Source organism: Notechis scutatus, chromosome 1 (genome assembly GCF_049901735.1).
Source record: "Notechis scutatus isolate UNSWTSFEM ecotype Mainland chromosome 1, rNotScu1.2, whole genome shotgun sequence".
NCBI lineage: Eukaryota > Metazoa > Chordata > Lepidosauria > Squamata > Elapidae > Notechis > Notechis scutatus.
This window is the reverse complement of record NC_142009.1, coordinates 256,840,249-256,862,573: the sequence shown is the minus strand read 5'-3', so window position 1 is coordinate 256,862,573 and position 22,325 is coordinate 256,840,249. Positions and strand designations below refer to the sequence as shown.

General features: G+C 37.1%; 1 protein-coding gene across 2 annotated transcripts in view; it reads left to right on the top strand.

Annotated features, from left to right (window-relative positions):
• The window catches only part of PRMT3 (protein arginine methyltransferase 3), a 74,348-nt gene that overhangs the window by 29,581 nt on the left and 22,442 nt on the right, over positions 1 to 22,325 (top strand). For both annotated transcript variants that reach the window (XM_087951107.1, XM_026664753.2), the window contains 3 exons: positions 2,349 to 2,427; positions 15,794 to 15,981; positions 19,619 to 19,705. In XM_087951107.1, coding sequence (XP_087807233.1) covers positions 2,349 to 2,427; positions 15,794 to 15,981; positions 19,619 to 19,705 — 354 coding nt within the window. The remainder of the gene's footprint in view (positions 1 to 2,348; positions 2,428 to 15,793; positions 15,982 to 19,618; positions 19,706 to 22,325) is intronic.

The following is a 22,325-nucleotide window of genomic DNA, read 5'->3' as shown; positions in this document are numbered from 1 at the left end:
ATCCAGCTATGCAAGTATACCTCAACAAAGCCCTTACGTCCTTATTCTATTTGCTATAAGCACTAACAAATACTTTTAATAATCAAAACACTTCTATAATATGCAATAATGAAATATCATTTTTTGTTCCTCTAAGAAAAAGCAAGTCATTTGTATATTTTCATTTGGTTGCTATTTTCAGCCATTAGCATTCTGCTCACAAATCTGTGCAGTACAGAATACTTTGCTTTAATTAATTTTGAATTAATCAACTATTTTTAAATTATTTTTTAAATTTGCACCTTGTCCACGTAGAAGCAGGATAGTCTCCAAGCATCATAGACCAAAAATGTCAGGTATAATTCGCTTTCCAGATGGCACCCCTACAGGTGAGGCAGCAGCCTGTGAAATTACATTCTAAATTACAGCAGAGAATTAGCACCACACATAGAGCAAAACATTTTGAGACTGATGATGAATGACTCAATATGACAGACAACCCCTTAGCAGCTTACAGGACGTGATATTGTGTAAGACAACTTGGATGGTTGAGGTAAAAACTGCAGTATCAGCCTAGGAAATATCAGAAGAGAACCGTGAGATCTTAAGAAACACCAGTTAGTTTATTGGTCTGCTTTTTTAGCATGACTGAGAAAGGTAATTATATATTAGTGCAATAATTGGTTGCTTCCAGTGATGGCTTTGTCCTAGCAGACAACATTTGTCCTTCCCAGGGGTGTAATACCCAATTTTCATTATACCTTTCCATGCTATGTGACACATTTTTGTGGAGGATTCCTTGATTTTCAGAGCAGAATTCACGTACATGTGAGGGGGGAGGGAGTGCAGTGCAGAAGGAAGAACAGCAGACATCTTGGGTCCCCTTGTGCAGAGAGAAATGCTCCATAGAGATACAAAGGTACTGTTGGATGCAAATATACATATGTCCTGCTATAAAAAACCTGCTTGCCATTTTTCCCTAGGGTTGTTGTTTGTGCAAACAGCAGCTAGAGAGATAGAGAGCTGTTCAGTAGGAAACTGATGAGAGCTTTCCATCAGAAGCATTTTCTGGATCAAGCTGTTCTGGCTGCTATTTTCTCCAAAATAAAATTGCTATCTTAAGCTTGCTCATTTAACCCTCAGTCCTAAATAAAGTTGAGCTTTCTTATCAATGGAAAAATTGCCGATTTTTCACCGCTCTGTTCTTCTTTTATATATATAGAGAGAGAGAGAGAATAGATTTCCTACCCTTTTGCATAGGTTGAGATTCAGACCTACCTTTCCAAGCTATGCACAATTGGTTTGAACTCTGAGAATATAATAACTGGCTGTTACATAGAATTATGACTTGGTGTTCAGCCTTTTAAGAGAAGCCCAGTCCTAGCCCCCACCCCCCTTTGCTTTCCAGTGCATTGCTAAGGAGGAATTTAGAAACTTTAATTTCCTTTGTACATTAACCCAATTTAATCCAGGCAGACTATGATTAAACTTAAACTTTGATTTGTAGTTCAAGTATAGTTTGTAAATCTATTTCATTTTATACATAGATTAACTTAAGTTTTAGACAGCATGCTAAATTGCTGTTGTTCTAAAAGAAAAGCCAAATTTACAGTTTCTTCTTTTGCAGCCATGTTGAAGAAGTAGAGATGGGCTGGGAACTAGAGCATGTACATGGCCTATGAGGAAGCCATGCTTCTTAATACAAAGCTATTCTTTTTATCCCATAGTCAGTCTCTGGTCTTGGGCTTATTCTTTACATTTTATATGCATATCTCAAAACCAGCAAAATCTCTTGAGCTTCTGTATAATTTCCAGTAGGAGCCTTTTCGTGGTAAGGGGCCTGCACTCTTCTCTATTAACCATACCTTTAAGGCGGGGGGGACACGGGACATTTAATTACTGCCACCTCTGAGCCTAAGCATTCCTGTCTCTGGTGGTTTTGTGGCAGGAACTGTGTGAATTGTCTTTTTGGCTTGTATGACGTTTGTGGTTGACCTTCGCCCATGCTGGATTTGAGAGATTTTATGATTTTATTATGCCCCTTTATATACAGAAAGAGAGATGCTCTTCAGAGATTTCATCATACACATTTTGCACATATTGATACTAACAAACAATTACAGTTAAAGCTGTGGCCTCTTCATCTAGGATATAATACAAGAATTGTGAAATCCTTAATGAAAGGAATTGCTATACCATGGTGTAAATGGCAGTACTAATAGTAGAGAATAAAAGAGTTCCTGAATTATTCTTTAGAATATTTATTTCCAAAGACAAAGTTTATAAATGCTACTGTAGAGCTTGTTAAAACTGGTATATAATTTCACCCTATCTCTTATTTGTTTATTTTCTTTTTTCTCAATTTGCAGGGCTATTTCCTCCTCTTTGAGTCTATGCTGGATTCAGTCATTTATGCAAGGGACAAATATCTGGCCAAAGGAGGCTCAGGTTAGTCTGATTAAACAAACAGTTCAGCTATGGAGAAAACTAGATTCTGCTATGCATGACCAAGAACTTTATTTTCTGAAATGAATGATTTTTCCATTAAGAGTAGCTCCAAGATAATAATTTCATAGTATGGATAATGCAAAAACAATAACAGGATAATTGGATCTTAAATGAAATGCTTTGTCTGTTTAAAAATAATTCATATTCAGTCCTTGAAGAATTGTAATTAACCAAGAATTTGGTAATATTGTAGTAAAAAGTAGAAAGTATGTGTGTGTGTGTATATGTGTACACACACACACACACATACACACATGTCTCTCCTAGATAGATAGATAGATAGATAGATAGATAGATAGATAGATAGATAGATAGATAGATAGATAGATATAGATATAGATATAGATATAGATATAAATATAAATTTTTTTTGCTGTCATAGCAGAGCTTTTATTTTCATCATCTATAACACCCTTCACCCCACCTCCAATTTCAGGGACAGATTGAGCATGGTACTTGAGAGAAGGCAGATCTATCCTATTGATACATGGCTTGTTGATGGACAGAAAGATTTGAATACTACGCAGTGTTATTCTTTATGGTGGCCACAAGTTTTGCTGTATGTAAAAATGTTACAGGAAGAGGAGAACTAACAATCTAATCTGGATATGAGGTTTTAAGAAAGCAGTGGGGAACTACTTTAAAACAGAGGTCCTGGCGTCTAGTATAGAAATAGTTTATCACAGCTGGTTTTTATGTTATGTTTTACCTTTAAGTAAAACCCAGTTTTCATGTGGAGTTTCAAAAATAGAATATAATTCTTTATTGGTCAAGTGTGTTTGGACACACAAGGAATTTGTCTCTGGTGCATAAGCTCTCAATGTACATTCAATCAACAATCAACAAATGATAAATCATCATGATCATAATCATAATACAACCATCATGAATCATAAGATACCACCCTCAGTAATAGTCCTAAGATACTAAATAAAAACAATTGGCATAAATCATAAGTATAAACAACAAAGTGATAGTAATAAGAGGCGAAAGGAATAGGTAATAGGAAAGATGGATAGGACATAGGAGAAGGAAAATGGTAATACAGCCCTAACACATGGTTTGATATCCCAGGGCATAAGACAGTGTTGTGGGAATTAGTTGTTTAACAGAGTGATGGCATGTGGGGGGGAACTGTCTTTGTTTCCAGTTGTTTTGGCGTGCAATGTCCTATAGCAATAGCACTTAGACTTACATACCATTTCACACTAATTTACATCCCTCTCTAAGCGGTTTACAGAGTCAGCATATTTCCCCCAACTATCTGGCTCTTCATTTTACCGACCTCGGAAGGATGGAAAGCTGAGTCAACCTTGAGCCTGGTAAGATTTGAACTGCCAAATCGCAGGCAGCCGGCAGTCACCAGAAATAGCCTGCAATACTGCATTCTAACCACTGTGCCACCATGGCTCTGTAATGTTGTCTTGAGGGAAGAAGTTGATATGTCCAGGATGTGAGGGATCTGTAGATATTTTCATAGCCTTCTTTCTGGCTTGTGCAATATATGGTCCTTAATACAAGGCAAGCTGGTTGCAATTACTTTTTCTGCACGCCTAACTATCCATTGAAATCTGTCTATCTTGTTTGGTTCCTGTGCCAAACCAGACAATTATAGGGGTACAAATGATAGACTCAATAATTTCTCTGTAGAACTGTACCAGCAGTTCCTTGGGCAGTCTGAGCTTTTTGAGTTGTCACAGGAAGAACATTCTTTGTTGTTCTTTAGTGTAGTGACATTTTTAAACCTCCATTGTTAATATAAAAGCAGAGACCCCCCTCCCTTCTTTTTACTGGATGTCCCTGCAATTCTATCTGCCCTCTATATCTTAAATCCTGGAATATGCAAGCTGCTAACATTAATCCAATCATTTATCCAGGTTTCAGTGAGGCAGTGGGCTACCAAGTTGTAAAAAATCAGAGTTGCATCTGTTTAAGGGGAGTATCTGTTTAAGAGAAGTACGTTTAAAAGAGCCACAGAATAACAAGAGTTGGAAGGGATCTTGGAGGCTTTCTAGTCCAATCACCTGCTCAAGCAGGAAACCCTGTAACATTTCAAATAGTTGTCCAACTTCTTCTTAAGAACCTCCAGTGTTGGAGCACTCACAACTTCCTGAGTGAGGCAGGAGAAATCATACCTATATTCTGTTTTATTTTAAATCTGGAATTGTGTGCTTATGTACACTGACAAATCAAATATAATGTTATGGTATTCAAAATAATCATTATGATTTTCTACCTTTCTGATGGTACTTTCTGTGGTGGAAGCACTACTTCTGAAGAAATAGATCTGTGAGAAGAAATTCTTCTAAACTCCTATTTATGGAGATTCTCAATCATCCAGGTTCCCCCAAAAATGCTTTTTCTAAAAGGCAACTGGACATTCTTGATTTTGTGTTTGAAAACATTTTGCTTTTCATCCAAGAAGTTCTTCAATTCTAAACTTATGACTGTTGCTCAAATGGGCAGATGAGGGAATGACCAGAAGGATTTTTGCCCAGCTTCAGTTTAAGCCACACTTGTAGAATGACCTTGCTGCAGTGATTCATGTCCCCATCACTACTCATTCGGGCTGCTGCAATGCAGTGGGACTTTCTTTGAAGACTATTCAAAAACTGCATTTGCTTCAAATTGCAGTGACCTGGACTTAGTGTGCTATCTGGCAGATTTTGTCAGGTTTGTAGAATATAAATATTGCAGGCCCAGCATTGGTTTTCACTAGGTTTCTTGGTCCAATTCAATTGCTGGTTTTAACCTATAAACTCTTTATGACTTAGCACCTAGGTGTCTTCAGAACTACCATCGGGGGGCCATGGTTGCATGTTTGGAATGCTTGTCATAAGAAATGAGTGGGGCTAAGGCCAGGAAGCAATAGTTTTCAGTGATAGTGGTGATTCTTTGGAATTCACTCCTTCTGGAGGTGAAACCGATTCTATCTGCAATATCCTTCCAGATCCAAATATAATTGTTCCAGGGATCTTTGGAGGTGAATTATTTGTAGTTTAGATTCTGATGTAAGTATGTTTTAATTTTGTAAAACATCAAGAATTGTTAAGATGTGGTGGTTTATAAATTTAATTTAAAAATAATTTACAGTAGACTAATTGCTGCTAGAATTCTGGCCTATTCATTCTGTGCATGTATGGCCTCAAAATTTATCCCCAGTGCATTTTTTACTCCTCCTTCTCATTTACAGAGTTTAGACTGAGGAACATCTAATTTTGGCTCTTTGAAAAAGAATAGGAAGTGTTGAGTTTTCAGTGTTTGCTGAACCACTTACTAACTGCGTGCACAGCTGGATGACTTAATTAAAAATAGTGCTTAACCAAGGGAAAATATAGGCTATTTTTGAGACAAACTGCAGTATTTAAAGCACCATGAAAGTGTTGGCCCAGTATATAGTATTAGAGAGCCAAATCGGTATTACATTCGTTGCATTTTGCCAAAATAATTTCCAAGTTTATTTAATATTGAACTATATTGGTGTGTATGTTGTTTTGCTGAAAAATGTTTCTAATATTTTTCTCTTTTAAAATTATTATTAAAAGATTGAAAACTGATATTTAACCCTGCTTCAGAAGAAAACGTCACAAGTTGAGTTTCAGTAAATCAAGTCATATTTTTTTTACAGTTATTATTTCTGTTTCTTGTTTTTTGGGGTGAAATAATTCACAGTCTACAAGCAATTTATTTCAACTGTTTTTCTTATTTCTACTTCAGTTGTAATAAAGTTAAGTAAGTTTCTCTTTCATGGTAAGGGGGGGGGGGAGGAAATGACATATTCAATGTGCTTGCAGACGGTCCCCAGAGTGATGTGATGGTTCTTCTTACCCTTTGAAGATAAAAATTGTAGTCATAAAAAAAATATATGAAAGGTTGGGAACTTCTGTTTTATCTAAATCCTTATTAGGCAAATACAGAGCCATATCTGGCATTACAAAGTAGTGTCAGTTGACATCTGCAACCTTTTTGTACCTGCTGTGCTTCCTAAGCAGTGAAAATAAAATAAAATATAGAAAAGAAAGAATTGATAGTTGTGAAGAAATGTCATAGCATATCTTAAGGGACTGCAGTTGCATGAATCTTGCTGTATCATTCTACCAATACTATGGATTTTTAAGCAAAGAAATATAGTGATTTTATCTTTTTTGAGGAAAGGAGAATATTTTTGCCCCTATATCCAAAGAAGCCATGATGACTATCAGATCTTCTCTTTTAAATTTGTTTCATTTATTCAGTCTATATGAGCAGAATAAGTTGAATGGCTAATGTCAGGCGCAGGAAATCAAGAGTCAGGATAGAGTTCAAAAGCACTACAAGTTTATTCCATGTAGCCTATACACAAGAATCTAATCTACTAACAGTCAAGGCAAATTGGCACCAGATAAGAGTCAATAGACTTCAAGGAGAGCTGGACTTAGATCTCTTATGGGGGCAAAGTGACTCCAAGCTGACAGTCCATTTGACCCTCCTGGGTCATTTCCTACATCCGGGTTATCCGGGTCATTTCCTACATCCGAGTCTAAATGCAGAAGCACACTACCGTATTTAGATTAAGGTAAGGTACTTATGTAGTTCTTTAATCAAGTTATAAGCTGAGGTGACTGTAGCTGAATAGGATAGAATTCTTTATTGGCCAAGTGTGATTGGGCGCACAGGGAATTTGTCTTGGTGCATATGCTCTCGGTGTACATAAAAAGATACGTTCATCAAGAGTCAAGAATCATAAGGTACAACACTTAATAATAGTCATAGGGTACAATAAGCAATCAGATAGCTTATCATAGATAGCAAAGCAATAGCACTTGTATACCGCTTCACAGTGCTTTACAGCCCTTTCTAAGCTGTTTACAGAGTCCGCATATCACCCTCAACATTCTGGGTCCTCATTTTATCAACCTTGGAAGGATGAAATGCTGAGTCAACCTATGAGCTGCTCAGAATTGAATTCCTGAAGTGGGCAATGAATTAACCTGCAGTACTGCATTCTAACCACTGCACCACCACTGCTCTAGATGCTTCATAATGTATTAAAATGAGACTAAGATCCAAATAATATTTTTATTTATTTATTTGAATGTATAAGCTATGCAACTCCAATTATTTAAATAGCACAAGGATATTAATCTACTCATGGGGGAACCTAAATGTCCAAGGATTAATATATCCAGTAATGATGGATATATGATGTGGAGTCACAAATTGTTTTGTCCCAGGGACCACTGGAAAAGCCATACTTTTAAGGCTTTCCTGAAAGACATAGGGTCATGGCTGTGCAGATATGGCTAGAATATAATTGGGGAGTTATTAATTGAAAATAAATGAAAGAACTTTATTATCTGTGCTTGTTTCTCATTCTGAATAGAAAATAACATTAATAGTATTTTTGTTGATTGTTCAGATAATTTGACAGGATTTCAAATAGAATGGTTTTGTTTTTAAACATATGTAATTCATGTTCTTTCTGGTTTAGAAAGTTAATCGAAGCCTTATTCCTAGTTACTTATATTTTTATGTATAAATCATCTAGCTGGTAGGGTTCAAAGATCAAATGAACTTCCCTATTTCAATGTCCATATGATATATTCTTGCATTGTATAAAGTAGTAAGCTTCAGAACCTGCGAATTCAAAATATTTTATATTTCTAGAGTGAACTTTTTAAAGAGTTAGGCTGTAAGTCCAATAACCATTGCACTACCGTGTTTCTCATATAATAAGGCTGGGTCTTATTTTTTTTTGAGCCCTGAAAAAATGGCTAGGCTGTCTTTTCGGGGGTGACTTAATTTCCCCCCCCCCCTTGCATCTTCGGGCGGGCGGCAACAGCTTGGATGTTGACCTTGGCGTTGGTGGGGCACTTTGTATCGAGGTCAACGCAGGCAGCACCATATCCGGGTGTGCAACAAAAGTACTTCCTAACGGCAAGCCCCACCACCACCACCCCCCATTTCGCATGTTTTAATATAGGCCTTAATTTGGGGGGTGGGGCTTAATTTCATTTCATGCCTATAAAACATGCTGGGACTTCCTATTGGGGGAGGCCATATTGTTGGAGAAACAGGGTAGATAGAAGGTTTACAATGAGTATGTTTTGATATAGTGAAAACTGTCATATTCCATGGAACTATGTACTTTTGTAGTATATGTGATAGCTTGATTGAACATATGTAGGGACTGGGCTTTTCTTTTTTCTTTTCCTTCATATGAAATTTCTTCCCCTGACCCCAAGATGTCAACACAGGTCCTTCAGAGTGAGAACTTACTGATGATTTTGAAATAGCAAATATGGTATAGTTTCTGCAAGAATGGCATTCCTTTGAGGATGGAGTTCTTAAAATTAATTAACTGCCAAATCTATATGATTTGAATAAGATATTTATCAACTTCCCTTGCACATTTTAGTGCCAATAGCGTAACTGCACAGTTCATTTAGCAGGGATTTAGGTATCTGTAATGGGTGAACTTTTGCCAACTGCTATGGAACAATTGTCCTACTTTCTTTATTATGCTAAATGCTTTCCAGGAGGCAAAGATGATTTATATTTCAATCTTTCTAGAAAGCAGATAGTCTGATTTTAATTGAGAAGTTAAAGCTGTGCTACTCTGGACTATTCAGATTTTATTTAAAATTGAGTGGCATAAAAGACATTTTAAATGGCTATCTGAATTTCAGTTCACGGTAGCAATTTAATCATATCGATCAATAGGATATATAATATGAGTCTCAAATCATCTTCAGAGCAGACATTTCTGCGTTGAAAATTTCACTGAATTGCCTGTCTTAGAAGAGATATTTGCAATATGAGCCATTGAACCCTTACTTTAAGGAAATGTTACCTGCCACTCTAAGCTGTTCACTGTCAATAGTGTTAAGTTGTGCATTTGTCTATGCCTAAATTGTGTATCTTATTTATTATTTATTACACCAATTTGTATACCTCCCAACCATAAAACACAAGGCAGTTTAGGGTAAAATACAATTTAAAAGCTTCCACTGTAATTGGTAAGTGTTTGTGCTTAGAATTGCTAGGCTGAGTACAGGAAAAAAAAAAAAGAACCTTTCACCTTGCAGTTTAAACTGTTTATCAGTTAAGGCTTTGGAGGAGCACAGTGTCCTCAGTGGAATGCAACGTGGTCAATTTGCTTGCCAAGTGAAGCTAAGACAATGAAGCTGCTAATGCTTCTGACCTTAATAAGCTTCTTAGTAAATGTATATTTTAAAAAGCTGAACTGATGCCTTTACACTAAAATTCTTACAAATACTAAGAACATAAGCCTACTGTAGTCCCAGTCTGCCTTAGAACAAAAACAGTAAGGGAGTAAATTAAGATCAGTGGCTGAATAGGAAAGTGCTATATTAGATCACTAATGTAGATTTTTAAAGGCAGGGGCAGGGAGACATATTATCCATCCTGTAATGCTTTTAGTTTCAAGTGTAGTAAAAATGCCTGTGTGGCATTGTACCCGATATGTTTATTTTTTGTGTATTTATTGGCTGTCCATTTCAGTAGACTCTGGACATTTACAAAATTCAAGTGCACAAAACAATTTCAAAAACATAAAGCAAAATGGACAGCCTCGACTAAAAACAGCCAACACAATAAAAACACAACAGGGGCTTCATAAACACACTAAGTCCAGGTTTGAAAACAGGGCCAGGTCTTAAAGGCTGTTTGGAACCCTAGAAGAGTAAGTGCTGCTTGAATCTCTGTTCCAGAAGGTGGGTAGAACAATAGAGAAGTCATGCTTCCTCAGTTCCATGACAGAGGGAACCTCTACCCAATGTACTGGGCAGGCAGAAACAATTAGACATAGATAATCCCGCAGATCAGGGGTCCCCGGGCTGTGGCCTACTACCAGGTTGTGGCCTGTTCGGAGCATTTGTTGGTTGAGATTTGGAGTTGCCAATTGTTTGACCATTCAGACATATAATCAAGGTCGCTTTGAAGGACAGTAGCATTGACGGTGGTGTTGAATGGTTTTACGTCATCCATGAAGAGGACGCACTTCCTTATAAGGTGATCACAAAGGTCATTTATGTAGTGTATAAAGAGTGTGGGTCCTAGAACACTGCCTTGGGGGACTCCACTATTAACCCTATGGAATAGGGTTTGATAGGGTGCTCCCTATTTTTACTATTTGTTGCCTGTTTGACAGGAACACAGTAATCCACTTATGAAGGGATCCAGAAATGCCGTAAGAGTTTAGTTTTAACAGTAATTTGTCGTGTACCACTGAATCAAAGGCTTTGCAGAAGTCTATGTAAATTGCGTCTATTGCTTTACTCTGGTCGAGTAGAGTAGTCCATATGTTTTTACAGTGTAGGAGTAAAGTGTAGGAGGACTACTGCCTCAGATACAAACCCTGAGCGACTTAATGGGTAACAACCAACCCTTTGATTTCCCCCCAGAAACTCATTGGCAAACAATTCAAAAGTACTATCCTGGATACTTTCCATTTTAAGCAATTGCTTTTATGCCTTTTTATTTTTTTCAGAAAAAGTACTGTATTATTTCTTCTTGCACATTGACTTTAAGCAACTTTAAAGAAAAATAGCAAGAAAGGAAATCTACCTTCTGTGTTGTATTTTTTTCTTTCCTCCTATATTTTTCTTTTCTTACTGAAAACAGCATACTGGTGTACTATAGCCAGCTGACAATTTATTATGACTGTATTAACATAGCAGCACTATGTCACTTCAATATCTCCTGCTCACCTCCCTCAAGTTGCACAAAGGACCTCTCTGTAAAATACATTTAAGCTGTGGCTTGCAAAAAAAAAATTCTCCAAAGCAAAAGCATTACATGAAAGAGTGATTGATTGTAGTCGCTTTCCCACCTTTAAAGGATGTTTGCTTCCAACAATGCTTCGGTTTTGCAGTTCTTTACCTTTTTACCACATTGCTGAGGGATCAAAGATTTCCCCATCTTACTTTGTTCTCAGTGTGAGCTGTTACTACTGACAAATGATTTGGAGGCAGTGAATCGAGAAGGACACAGATGACAAATCCATACCAGTGCTAGAGTGCACTGTCCTGCTATGTCTGATCAGCAGTTTTGTATCACCTATGTTGAGAAATAATTCAATCGGGTAAAAAAAAATGATAGATTAACCCAGAATTAAAGGAGTTTTACTTTTTCCTTGCTTTTCCTTTTCCCTTATTTTTATAAATTGCAAGGCTTAAGGACTGAATCCAGCTTATCAGTGAAGTGACACGTTCAGAATATGTCAAAACCCTTTCCTCTCTTTTTAGAAGACTAAGGAAAATACCTTCCATTGAACTGGATCTTTTCTATGAGCAGTTTTTAAAAAGTGAGATTACAGTGAAACATTATTGGGCTATACTGTTAAGATAGAGTAAATAAAAACACTGCCCCAACTTTTGCTTTCCTTGGCATTTTTAAAATCATTAGCCATTTAAAAATGAGTTGGTCAAACAACAGATCTAGATAACTGTAATATTAGAACATGCACTTCAGAGTGCCTTAAAAAGGCAACCTTGCAAATATGCATTTGTTTCTTTTTTTTTCACTGTAAGAATTACCTGTCTACAGAATGATGAAGGATTTAACACACACACACACACACACACATTTCATTTATTTGTATCTCACCTTTATTATTTTTACAAATAACTCAAGGTGGCCAACATATCCAACACACTTTCCCCCTCCTATTTTCCACAGAACAACAACCCTGTAAAGTGGGTTGGGTTGAGAGAGAATGGCTGGCTGAAAGTCACCATGGCTTTCATGGCTAAGGCAGAATTTTAACTCACAGCCTCCTGCTTTCTTAGCTTGATGCCTTAACCACCAGACCAAACTAAAACTGATGTAGTTCAAGATTTGTTTCCTGCAAATAGTCAAACAAATGAACTCTCTCTCTAAAATTTGGAAAAATTCTGCACTGACATTAAATGGCATAATTGTATACCTCAGGGGTGTCAAACTCCCAGCCCGTGGGCTGGATACATCATGTGCTGGCCATGCCCATGCCCGGTTTAGCAAAGGGGGGGAAAGTGATACATCACGTGATGCCGCCATGATGATGCAAGTTTGACACCCCTGGTATACCTGTATCTCTGCTGCCATTTAATGATCATCCAGATTTTTTGCAGTTCAGCAGTTAGCTATAGCTTTTTTGTTAGGCTTGCCGTTACCCTACTTGTTTAATTGTTTCTTCCTTCCATTTTTAATGCCATTCACCTAAGTGTTTTGCACAGTTCGCATAGGATTAATAAATAAAGGAGAATATTTATACTGTAGCTTGGGGCTGAAATGAGGGGTCCATGGTGCTCTCTGAGTTTGGATAATGAAATGTATGCAAGAAAACCAAGCTCAAAGAGCACCAAGGATCCCTGCATAGGATCAGAAATGTCATACTACAAAACAACCTGGGATAGTGCACTCCAAGCACACACCTAGGCAGTTTCATACTGCATTCTGACCCAATGTCTGGGAAGAAAGAACCAGGCCTTCTAGAAACTGTGAAGGTATAACAGGATCATGGTCATTTCTGACCTTGGCTGGGACAATGCGGGCACAGTTGAGACATTTTCTATAATGATTACAAGGTTTATAATATGGATCAGCCTGTTAATACTCCATTGGAGTAAAAATAGCAGTAGGAGTGATGTAGTAATAATATTAGTAATAGTAATAGGAGTTAATATCCACCAGAGACATATTCCTTGCGTGTCCAACCATACTTGGCCAATAAATATTCTATTCTGTTCTATTCTATAGTCTATATTTGATTTTATATTATGTATTTGATTGTCTGTTCTATTTCTATTTCTTTTCTATTGGATTTAAATGCTAATCCTGGCATCAACATTTGCAAATTAACATGTATGTTCTGCAGGGGTGGGATTCAAATTTTTCAACAACCGGTTCTGTGGGGATGGCTAGGTGGGTGTGGCCATGTGACTGGGTGGGCGTGCCTTTTTTTGCAGGGGCCCCCATTTTTTTTCCTTCTGGGCCTCAGGGAAGCCTCCTGGGGGGGCGTTTTTGCTCCCAGAAGGCGTCCCTGGACCGAGGAAGGCAAAAAACGGAGGCTAGGAGGGTGCAACACCCCCCCACGCACGCACCCCTTTTTGCCTCCGGGGCCTTAGGGAAGCCTGGGTGAAGCAGTAAGATAGCGAGGGGGATCCCAGCACAACTGATCATTAGGAGGGGGGGGGAGAAATACCTTAAGGAGTGACTGGGCAGGGGAGAACACAGTCAGCGTTGTCGGGCATGTGTGCTATGTCGCACATGCGTGATAAGGACTGACGGGGAGGTGAGGGGGGGTGGAGAGGGCGCTATTTGCCGATTCTCCGAACTGCACAGAATCATAACAACCGGTTCTATAGAACCAGTCCGAACCAGTAGAATCCCACCCCTGATGTTCTGTTTGGAAATACTCTTATGTAACACTTGCTATATATTGCACCATAATTGGTTTAAAGCAGCTGGAGTCAAATCATTTTGTCAGTACTTGATGAGGGATGTTGTTGATAATCCAGGAACAGGCCTGGAAAGTTGGAATATAAGAAGTCAAGTGTAAGCCACAAAGTCAGCAACTTTGTAGAAGAAATAACATTCCCCTGTAAAGTATGTTTTATGTCAATGTGGCAGTCAGCTGTGCAGACCTAGTGATTTGTTTCAACTGCATTGGTTAACTTTTTTTTTTTTTTTGGTACGTGAGAATAATATCCCCTTTCTTTCAGAATAAAATATTGAATTCTTGAAAGGCTTTGGGGCTTTTTTCTCCCATTTTTGGGAAATCCAGTTTCTTTAATTATTTTACTAGGAAAGAATATGTATCTAATTGTTCATCCTGTAATGTTGATTACTGCCTCCAAATGTTCTGAATAAGCATCAAGACTATAGCATATTCAGTATATTGATTATAAATAGATACAACAAATCTGCCTATTTCAATGCCCTTTAGGATTTTTGATCTCAATATCTAGAACAGGGGCGTCAAACTGACATATCTAGATTTTTTCCCCTTTGCTAAACTGGGCGTGGACATGGCAAGCGTGTGATGCATCCAGCCCGTGTGCCAGGAGTTTGACAGCCCTGATCTAGACTGTTGCCCTTGGCACAAAATGGGACAACCAACCTGCTAGATGGTACAAGAAAAACAAGATGATAATACCTGAAAAATCTACACTGGTTGTCAAATATTTCTCTAAAGTTCATAATCACATAAAGTTCATAATCACAAATCCTGAAGGAGCACAAACTTCGACTGCCTAAGACAATGTTTCTCAACCTTAGGAACTTTTAAGATGAATGGGCTTTGACTCCTAGAATTCCCCAGCATGTAATGAATTGAAGTCCCCACATCTTAAAGTTGCTAACGTTGAAAAATACCGGTCTACGATACCACCTCTCCTTTTACAAACCTGTATGGGCCTTAAGATCTGTAGGAGAGGTCCCTTTGGAGATTCCTCTGCTATTACTGACTTAGCTGTCTAGTACCTTTTTGCACTCTGTCCTGTGCCACAGTTGTTAAGAGAATCACTGCAGTTCATAAGTTAGTAACATGGTTGTTAAGTGAAACTAGCTTCCCCATTGACTTTGCTTGCACCTGGTGTCGTGTCCAAAGTCTTCAGTCCGGAGGAGACAGAGGACTCTATCCTGAGAGTTGATTGGCTGCCTTGCCAGAGCAGCCAGTATATAAGAGTTGACAGATGCCCTATTTGTTGTTGCCGTACAGTCAGTTGAGCTGTTCTCTGTTAGCATTAATAAACCGTTGGCAACCGATTAGCTTATCTCGCCTTGTTATTCCCTGCCGCTTTCTCAGAACAGAATACCTGGGATGCTGCAAGGGTGATAAGTATGAACCAGTTGCCATATGTCCAAATTTTGATCACGTGGTAATGGGGATGCTGCAAAGGTTGTAACTGTGAAAAATGGTCATAAGTCACTTTTTTCAGTGCCGTTGTAACTTTGAATGGTCACTACATGAACTGCTGTAAGTTGAGGACTACCTGTATACCAGTTCAAAGTTTGTATTTGCTCTTTTATACTCTATGTTTTGGTTATATCTCTGGTAGACTGAAGGCTCTTCTCCTCCCCTTTCATATCCCAGCAAAAGAATATCCTACAATTTTTACAGCTTTTTTTGTTCACCTTTCATCGAAGCGCATGTCTTTTTTAGTCCTAGAGAATCTTATTTCAGAGATGTAGCTGTAGAATTGCTGAATTTAGATGTTTTGTTTTCCTCCAGCATGTTTAACAGCATTTGGCTTTTAACAGCATTTGGTACAGAATTTGCTCCTGCACAGTCCTCACTATTGAATCATTTATCTGATTGCAGTGTATCCTGACTCGTGTACCATTAGCCTGGTGGCCGTAAGTGATATCGCTAAGCATACCGATCAATTGACTTTCTGGGATGATGTATATGGCTTCAATATGTCCTGCATGAAAAAGGTGGTAATGCCTGAAGCAGTTGTGGAAGTCTTAGATTCGAGGACTCTTATATCTGAAGCTTGTATCATCAAGGTATCGTGACAAAGCATAGCATCTTCTGAAAAAAATAGCGTTTCGTTTATTCTCTTTGTGAACTGTCTTTATATAAAGCTGTCATTATAGAAGATGAATATGGTGACTTTTGTTTCTTGGTCAATAGCAATATGAAGTCCATGGTGTTTAAGTTTCGGAACTATCACTGTAGAGTTTTAGTCTTTTGATAGTATGTTTCCATCCTTGCTTCCTAATCCCCTGTCGGGGGTGGGTGGGAATAAGAGTTATCTGCCACTCAACTATTGATTACAGATGTCTGGGCTCATTTGCAGTAATTTCACCCAAGTTCTATTACAGGGCTGTCAAACTCGTGGCCTGCGGCCTGGATGCATCATGCACTGGCCATGCCCATGGCCGGTTTAACAAAGGGGGGGAAAAGTTGTGATACGTCACATGACACTGCCATGATGACGCAAGTTTGACACCCCTGGCCTATTACGTAAATTAAACAGTGACATCGTAACCCTGTGTTCCTTTCTCTTTTCTTCACAAGCTCTCTCTTGATACGATTAGCAAACCATATTTTCTGGAGCTATGGTTAATTAATATTTTCTATTTTACATATTTGTAGAAAAAAAAATAACATTTCCCCATTTTTCCTGAGCAGATATTCATGTTCACATGCTTAGAAAATAGCTGTGGAGTCACTGTCACTGTAGAGTCCTTGGTGCTTTCTGAGCTTGGTTGTTTCGTTGCAGACATCACCACTACTACTTAGTAGTAGTATGATATTAATTCAATATTGGGTTTTCAGTTCAATTGTATAGAATGTGAAGGATGTGTGTTTGTGTTTTATTTTTATAGTTATAATGTACACTGAATATGGCATTTAATTTCGTTGTATGAGGTGCAATGACAATAAACTAAACTAAACTAAACTAAACTTTCTAAAACGTGATAATATTTTCTTTATTTGCATTTTGAAGCTGTCAAATGATTTGGAGGAAAGATCATTTCTTTGGTTCTCCTGTTACAGTACAGAAGAAAGACACAATATTGCACTGCACTATATTTCATGGCAGTTGAAATCCAGGGTGATGGCTAGGGTGAGAAAGTCTGATCTGCTGCTAACGCTACCTCATCTTGATCAAAATAGGTTGCACGACACTCAGATTTCAAATTATAGTTACAGAATCTCATCTATTAGCACTTTCCAAATACAGGTAGTCCTCAACTCACAACAGTTAATTTAGTGATCGTTCGAAGTTACAACGGCACTGAAAAAAATGACTTATGACTGTTTTTCAACCATTACAACCATTGCAGCATTCCCCATGGTCACATGATCAAAATTTGGACGCTTGGCAACTGGCTCATATTTATGACCTTTGCAGTGTCCTGGGGTCATGGGATCCCCCTTTTGCGACCTTCTGACAAGCAAAGTCAATGGGGAAGCCAGGTTCACTTAACAACCATGTTACTAACTTAAGGACTGCACTGATTCACTTAATTGTGGCAAGAAAAGACATAAAATGGGGGCAACCCTTGCTTAACAAATGTTTCACTCAGCAACAGAAATTGTGGGCTCAGTTGTGGTTGTAAGTCGAGGACTATCTGTATATACAAAACCTCCTTGTTTCAAATTTATTCCTCTGGAAAAATAGGGATCCTGTAGTTTAGGGTTCCGGTAAGTGATGCCATCATCATGCCTATGATGATGGATTCTCTAATTGTATTTTAGATGCTTTAAAGTCAGTTTAGTATGATGGTTAAGGCATCAGGTTAGAAACCCAAGAGAATGTTAGTCCTAACCTGAGCAAAGTCAGCTGGTTGACCTTGGGCCACTCACTAGCTCTCAGCCCTAGGAAGATGGCAGTGATAAAACACTTCTGAAACCATGTTAAAAATACAGGGACCAGTCTAGACAGTCTTTTGAGTCAACACTGACTCAAAGAGAGCAAAAAAACAGATACAAAAAAACCCAAGTTGTAGTTTTAAAACTGAGAAGATATCCGAATGTAATCACAGTAGATAAAAGCTTTCAGATAATTGTTTACATTCTAAACTTATTTTTCTGTATGATAAAACTAAAGAATTGACCAAGGGTGTCATTATGAGCAAATAACCAAGATTAATAGCAGCTTTCCAGAAATGGTGATTTTGAAATACCCAGGAAATTATAAAAATGTGCTTTATTTATCATGCAATGTCGAAGAACATACATTCAGCAGTCAAATGTGGGTGAATATGAATAATGCCTTTGTCATACTCTATTTACGTTCATGAAAATCTGTTAATATGCAAGACTGAACTGGGTACATTTTCAAGGATATTTTTATTTTATGGGCTGAACAATTGCTGAACATCATTTGTAAACTGAATGAGTATAATAGAATTGCTGTGCTATAAAGAGGAGAATAGATTTTCTGGCTCCATTATAGATATATAATAAATATTAGTCTCTTCTTGAAAATACTCAAGGATAGATTTCAAGCTTCTGGTAGTTTGTTCCAGTCTTAGGATGTCTTCTATATGAAATATTAGGTGTAAGTATTTAGTCTGAGTCTCATAATCATTGTTTCATCCTTATCTTAACTGGAAAAATGGATTATTTATTTGGTTAGGCCATTTTTGTTTGTTATTGGAAAGGTATTCTATTTTTTACAGTGGAAGAATTGTTATTTTCACTGTACACTTTGAGAGAAAATATAACAACTCTCAATTTTCATGATTCACTTCTATCTTAAATCATTTATACTATTTTCACATATATTGAAGTTTAAAAAAACATATTTTTACAGTGTACCCAAACTAAGAGTTGTGTATATTTTTTAAAAAATTCTGTCATAAAACAAGGCAACAAAAATTGAAATACATCAATTAAAAGAAATTTTATTTTGGAAAGGAAGACTGGCCTTGGAGTAATAGTTGCCCTGCAAAAACTAGAGAAGACAGGCATGTGTTCATTTGTTGCTTAAAACACAATGGAAAAGAAACCAAATGAGTTTACCTCAAGAGAAAGGGCATTTATAACTGGAGTGCCACCATTGAGAAGGCCAACTTCTAGGTACCACATTATGAGACAGACCTGTTAAAATAAGGGAAATGTTAAAAGGGTTGTTGTTCTTTAAAGAAAAGTTAACAATCCAACATATCACTGAGATATGAAGCAATGAATAATGCAATGGGAAAAAGGGTATCTTCTGATCCTTACTCAGCACGGAGGGTTTTTAAAGTTATGCAAACTGCATTGCAAGCTACTTTTAGCATTTTCAAAAGTCATTCACCACACAGTGTTGGAGAGCAGCAATTAAAAAAGCAATTAATAGTCCTAAACTCAAAACTGAGAGCAAAATTATGTATTATTGGCTTGAGTTCACACATATAATTATATATCGATCTTACAAATAACAAGTTTTGCTGAGATAAATGCTTTTGATACAAAGGGGGAGGGGAGGGGAGTCTTTGGTGTTTAGCACTTTTTTCCAGGTGTCCCTGATGGTGCATTTGTGCATCTTACACTCCTCCCATAGAATTGTTCCATCTGGGAGGACTGAGAACTCTACTGTAAAACTTGTAAGATTGAATTAAGTTAAAATAGTTATCAGCCATTCCAAAATCCATATATGACTTTCTTTTGTTTGGTCCTGAAACTCATATTTGTTCTACCTTGCAGCGAATAGACTGCCATGCTGTCTCAGTTCCAGAATTGGAATTTTCATCTGACTTTATTTTGACAGTCAGGAAGACTTCGTTGTGTACAGTAAGTTTTGTTTCACTTGTAGAAACATTTCTGGGGATCAGATACCTCATTTTAAAAAATCTTCTGTTTGTGCTAACAAAATTTTGTTTGCTGATAAAAGCCACTGTTTGGTTTATGTAATTTGGGAGCTGCAGATATGTGGCATTATCTTCAAGCTGATTAAACTTATTTCTTGATTGATTGTCTTTCCAACAGTTAAACTGTTCCTCTTGAGTCTTTGACTGTAATCTTTTCTTTTTCCTAATAAATCTTTTTATCTTACCATATTATACTTTAGCTTTGTGTTGTGGCTTTATACTTCATAAAAAAACCCTATCCTTTAAAACTAACCAATATAATACTCTTGCCTTTATAAAACCCTTTTTGCTTGTTTTCTGTAATTTTCATTAACGTTATGGAAATGTGACTTGTTCTACTTTCCCAAAATTTACTTCAGATAACCCCTCAATGCCCCAGAAAAGAGAGCGGATCCAGTGATTTCCATTCCATCTGTGGATAGACAGAATTAACTGTAATCCCACTAAGCATTTTTAGATTTATTCAAGATTATATAAAATACTTCCTGCATATTTCCTTTTTTTCAATTGATATAAGCTTTATCCATTTCCAACTTTCATTTTATTGTTTTGTAGACATTGATATTCTCCTGTCCTAGAATGGAATGTAAGGTTTGGGAGTTATTGATCTTTTATTACATTTTTGTGGCACTACACAGAAAAACTAACAGGTTGCCTGACTTTATTTGAACTTTTTAATATATGATTATTGGCATCTTATGATGAGACTTTTTGATGAAATGGCAGACATTAGTCAGAGATTGACAGTCTATTCATCATATCAGGCTGCCTAATCTTGCAGTAAATAAATGGCTATTGAGTGATTTATTCATCATTTGTAGCCAGACAGAAACTTTTTTTCAGTCCTTGACCAATAAAAGTACAATCAATAAAATGAACAACACAAAACTATCTCCTAACAACAAGAACTGTTACTAAACACTTGTGCACAAAGTTTATACATAACTTAAGAAAAGTTTGCTACGTTAGAGAAATACATTTTATCTTACTTGTTTAACAGAAAACAGTGTTTAACAGTGCAAATAAAAGCTACCAGTGCCACGGAAATTTAAATAAAAGAGGAGTAATTAAATGGTGTTGAAGGTCCCTATAGAACTTGTAATCCAGAAGGATATGAGCAGTAAATAAATAGTGGAATATATGTAGTGTTTGTTGGAGATGGCGAATATATATATTTTGCTTGATTTTGGAACCTCAGTTTTGATTAGATTTACAATAAAAGAATTAAGGTTTAAGATGTTGTGATTTATAAATCCATGGAGTAGTTACAACATTTTGTAAATTAGAAAACTGAGAAGGTGATTTTGTGTGACATTTCCAGTCAAATATATATAGTGCTGCAGCCTGGAAAAAATCTGTCAGTTTCCTTCTATCATAAAGAAATAATCGTTCATTCTCTCCAGTAGGTGGTGCAAAATATTAACTTCCCCCCACCCATCCACCCTCCTACCTCTCCAACAAATCTAGTAATGCATTCAAACAATAGTACAATAGTATGCATTTAGGCAACATTTTCACATTCTATTTTAGAGGTACATCTGCTCACTTAGACTTCTTTCATAGCTAACCCTTGTTATTTTTGTTGTATTTTTGCCATTTATTTGTTTGAATATGGCATAGCAACCTGATATATTGTAGATAGTTACATCCAGTACCAATCAAAGGTACAATTTTATATCATTCACCAGTCTATATATCTTTTTCTCACATGTCGACTTGAAAATCAGTATAGAAAATAAACTAGGCAATGTGCATAACAGTCGTATATTATGTGAATCTATCAGACATGAACACCACAGATAGAAGCACCTATAATCAAATATTTACATCTATGGTCTTGCTCCATGGCTTATCAGTATGTAAAACGTGTTAGAGTATATTATTAATAGATCAAAACATATACCAGGGAATTGAAATGAAACACCAATAAATCTAAATTGCAATTCTAGACTTGATTCTGTATCGAAATGACTAGATTGTATCCTTTTGTCAGTTCTTGGCGGATTGAATAGAGTGGCTTACTAAAATCAACACTGTGCTCTTTGAGTATTTAATGTAGTAATATTCAGAGGTAATTGAAGTAGCCACTATATAATGAAGGGTCGGGGATCTCAATTTGTTTTGCTTCTTATTTGAATAACAGAGTTGGAAGCACCTTGGAGGTCTTCTACACCAAATCCCTGCTTAGGAAATCCCCTGCTGAGAAAAACTGCTGTCCCATTGCTCAGGAAACCCTCTACCATTTCAGACAAATTGTTGTCCAATCTCTTATTAAAAACTTCCAGTGTTGGAGCATTCAGAACTTCTCGAGGCAAATTGTTCCACTGATTATTTGTTCTAACTGTCAGGAAATTTCTCCTTAGTTCTAGGTGGCGTCTCTCCTTAGTTAGTTTCCACCCATTGCTTCTTGTCCTGCCTTCAGATTCTTTGGAGAATAGCTTGACTCCTTCTTTGTGGCAACCTCTGAGATATTGGAACACTGCTATCATGTCACCCCCTAGTCCTTTTCATTAAACTAGACATATAGCAGCCACTCCAGATAT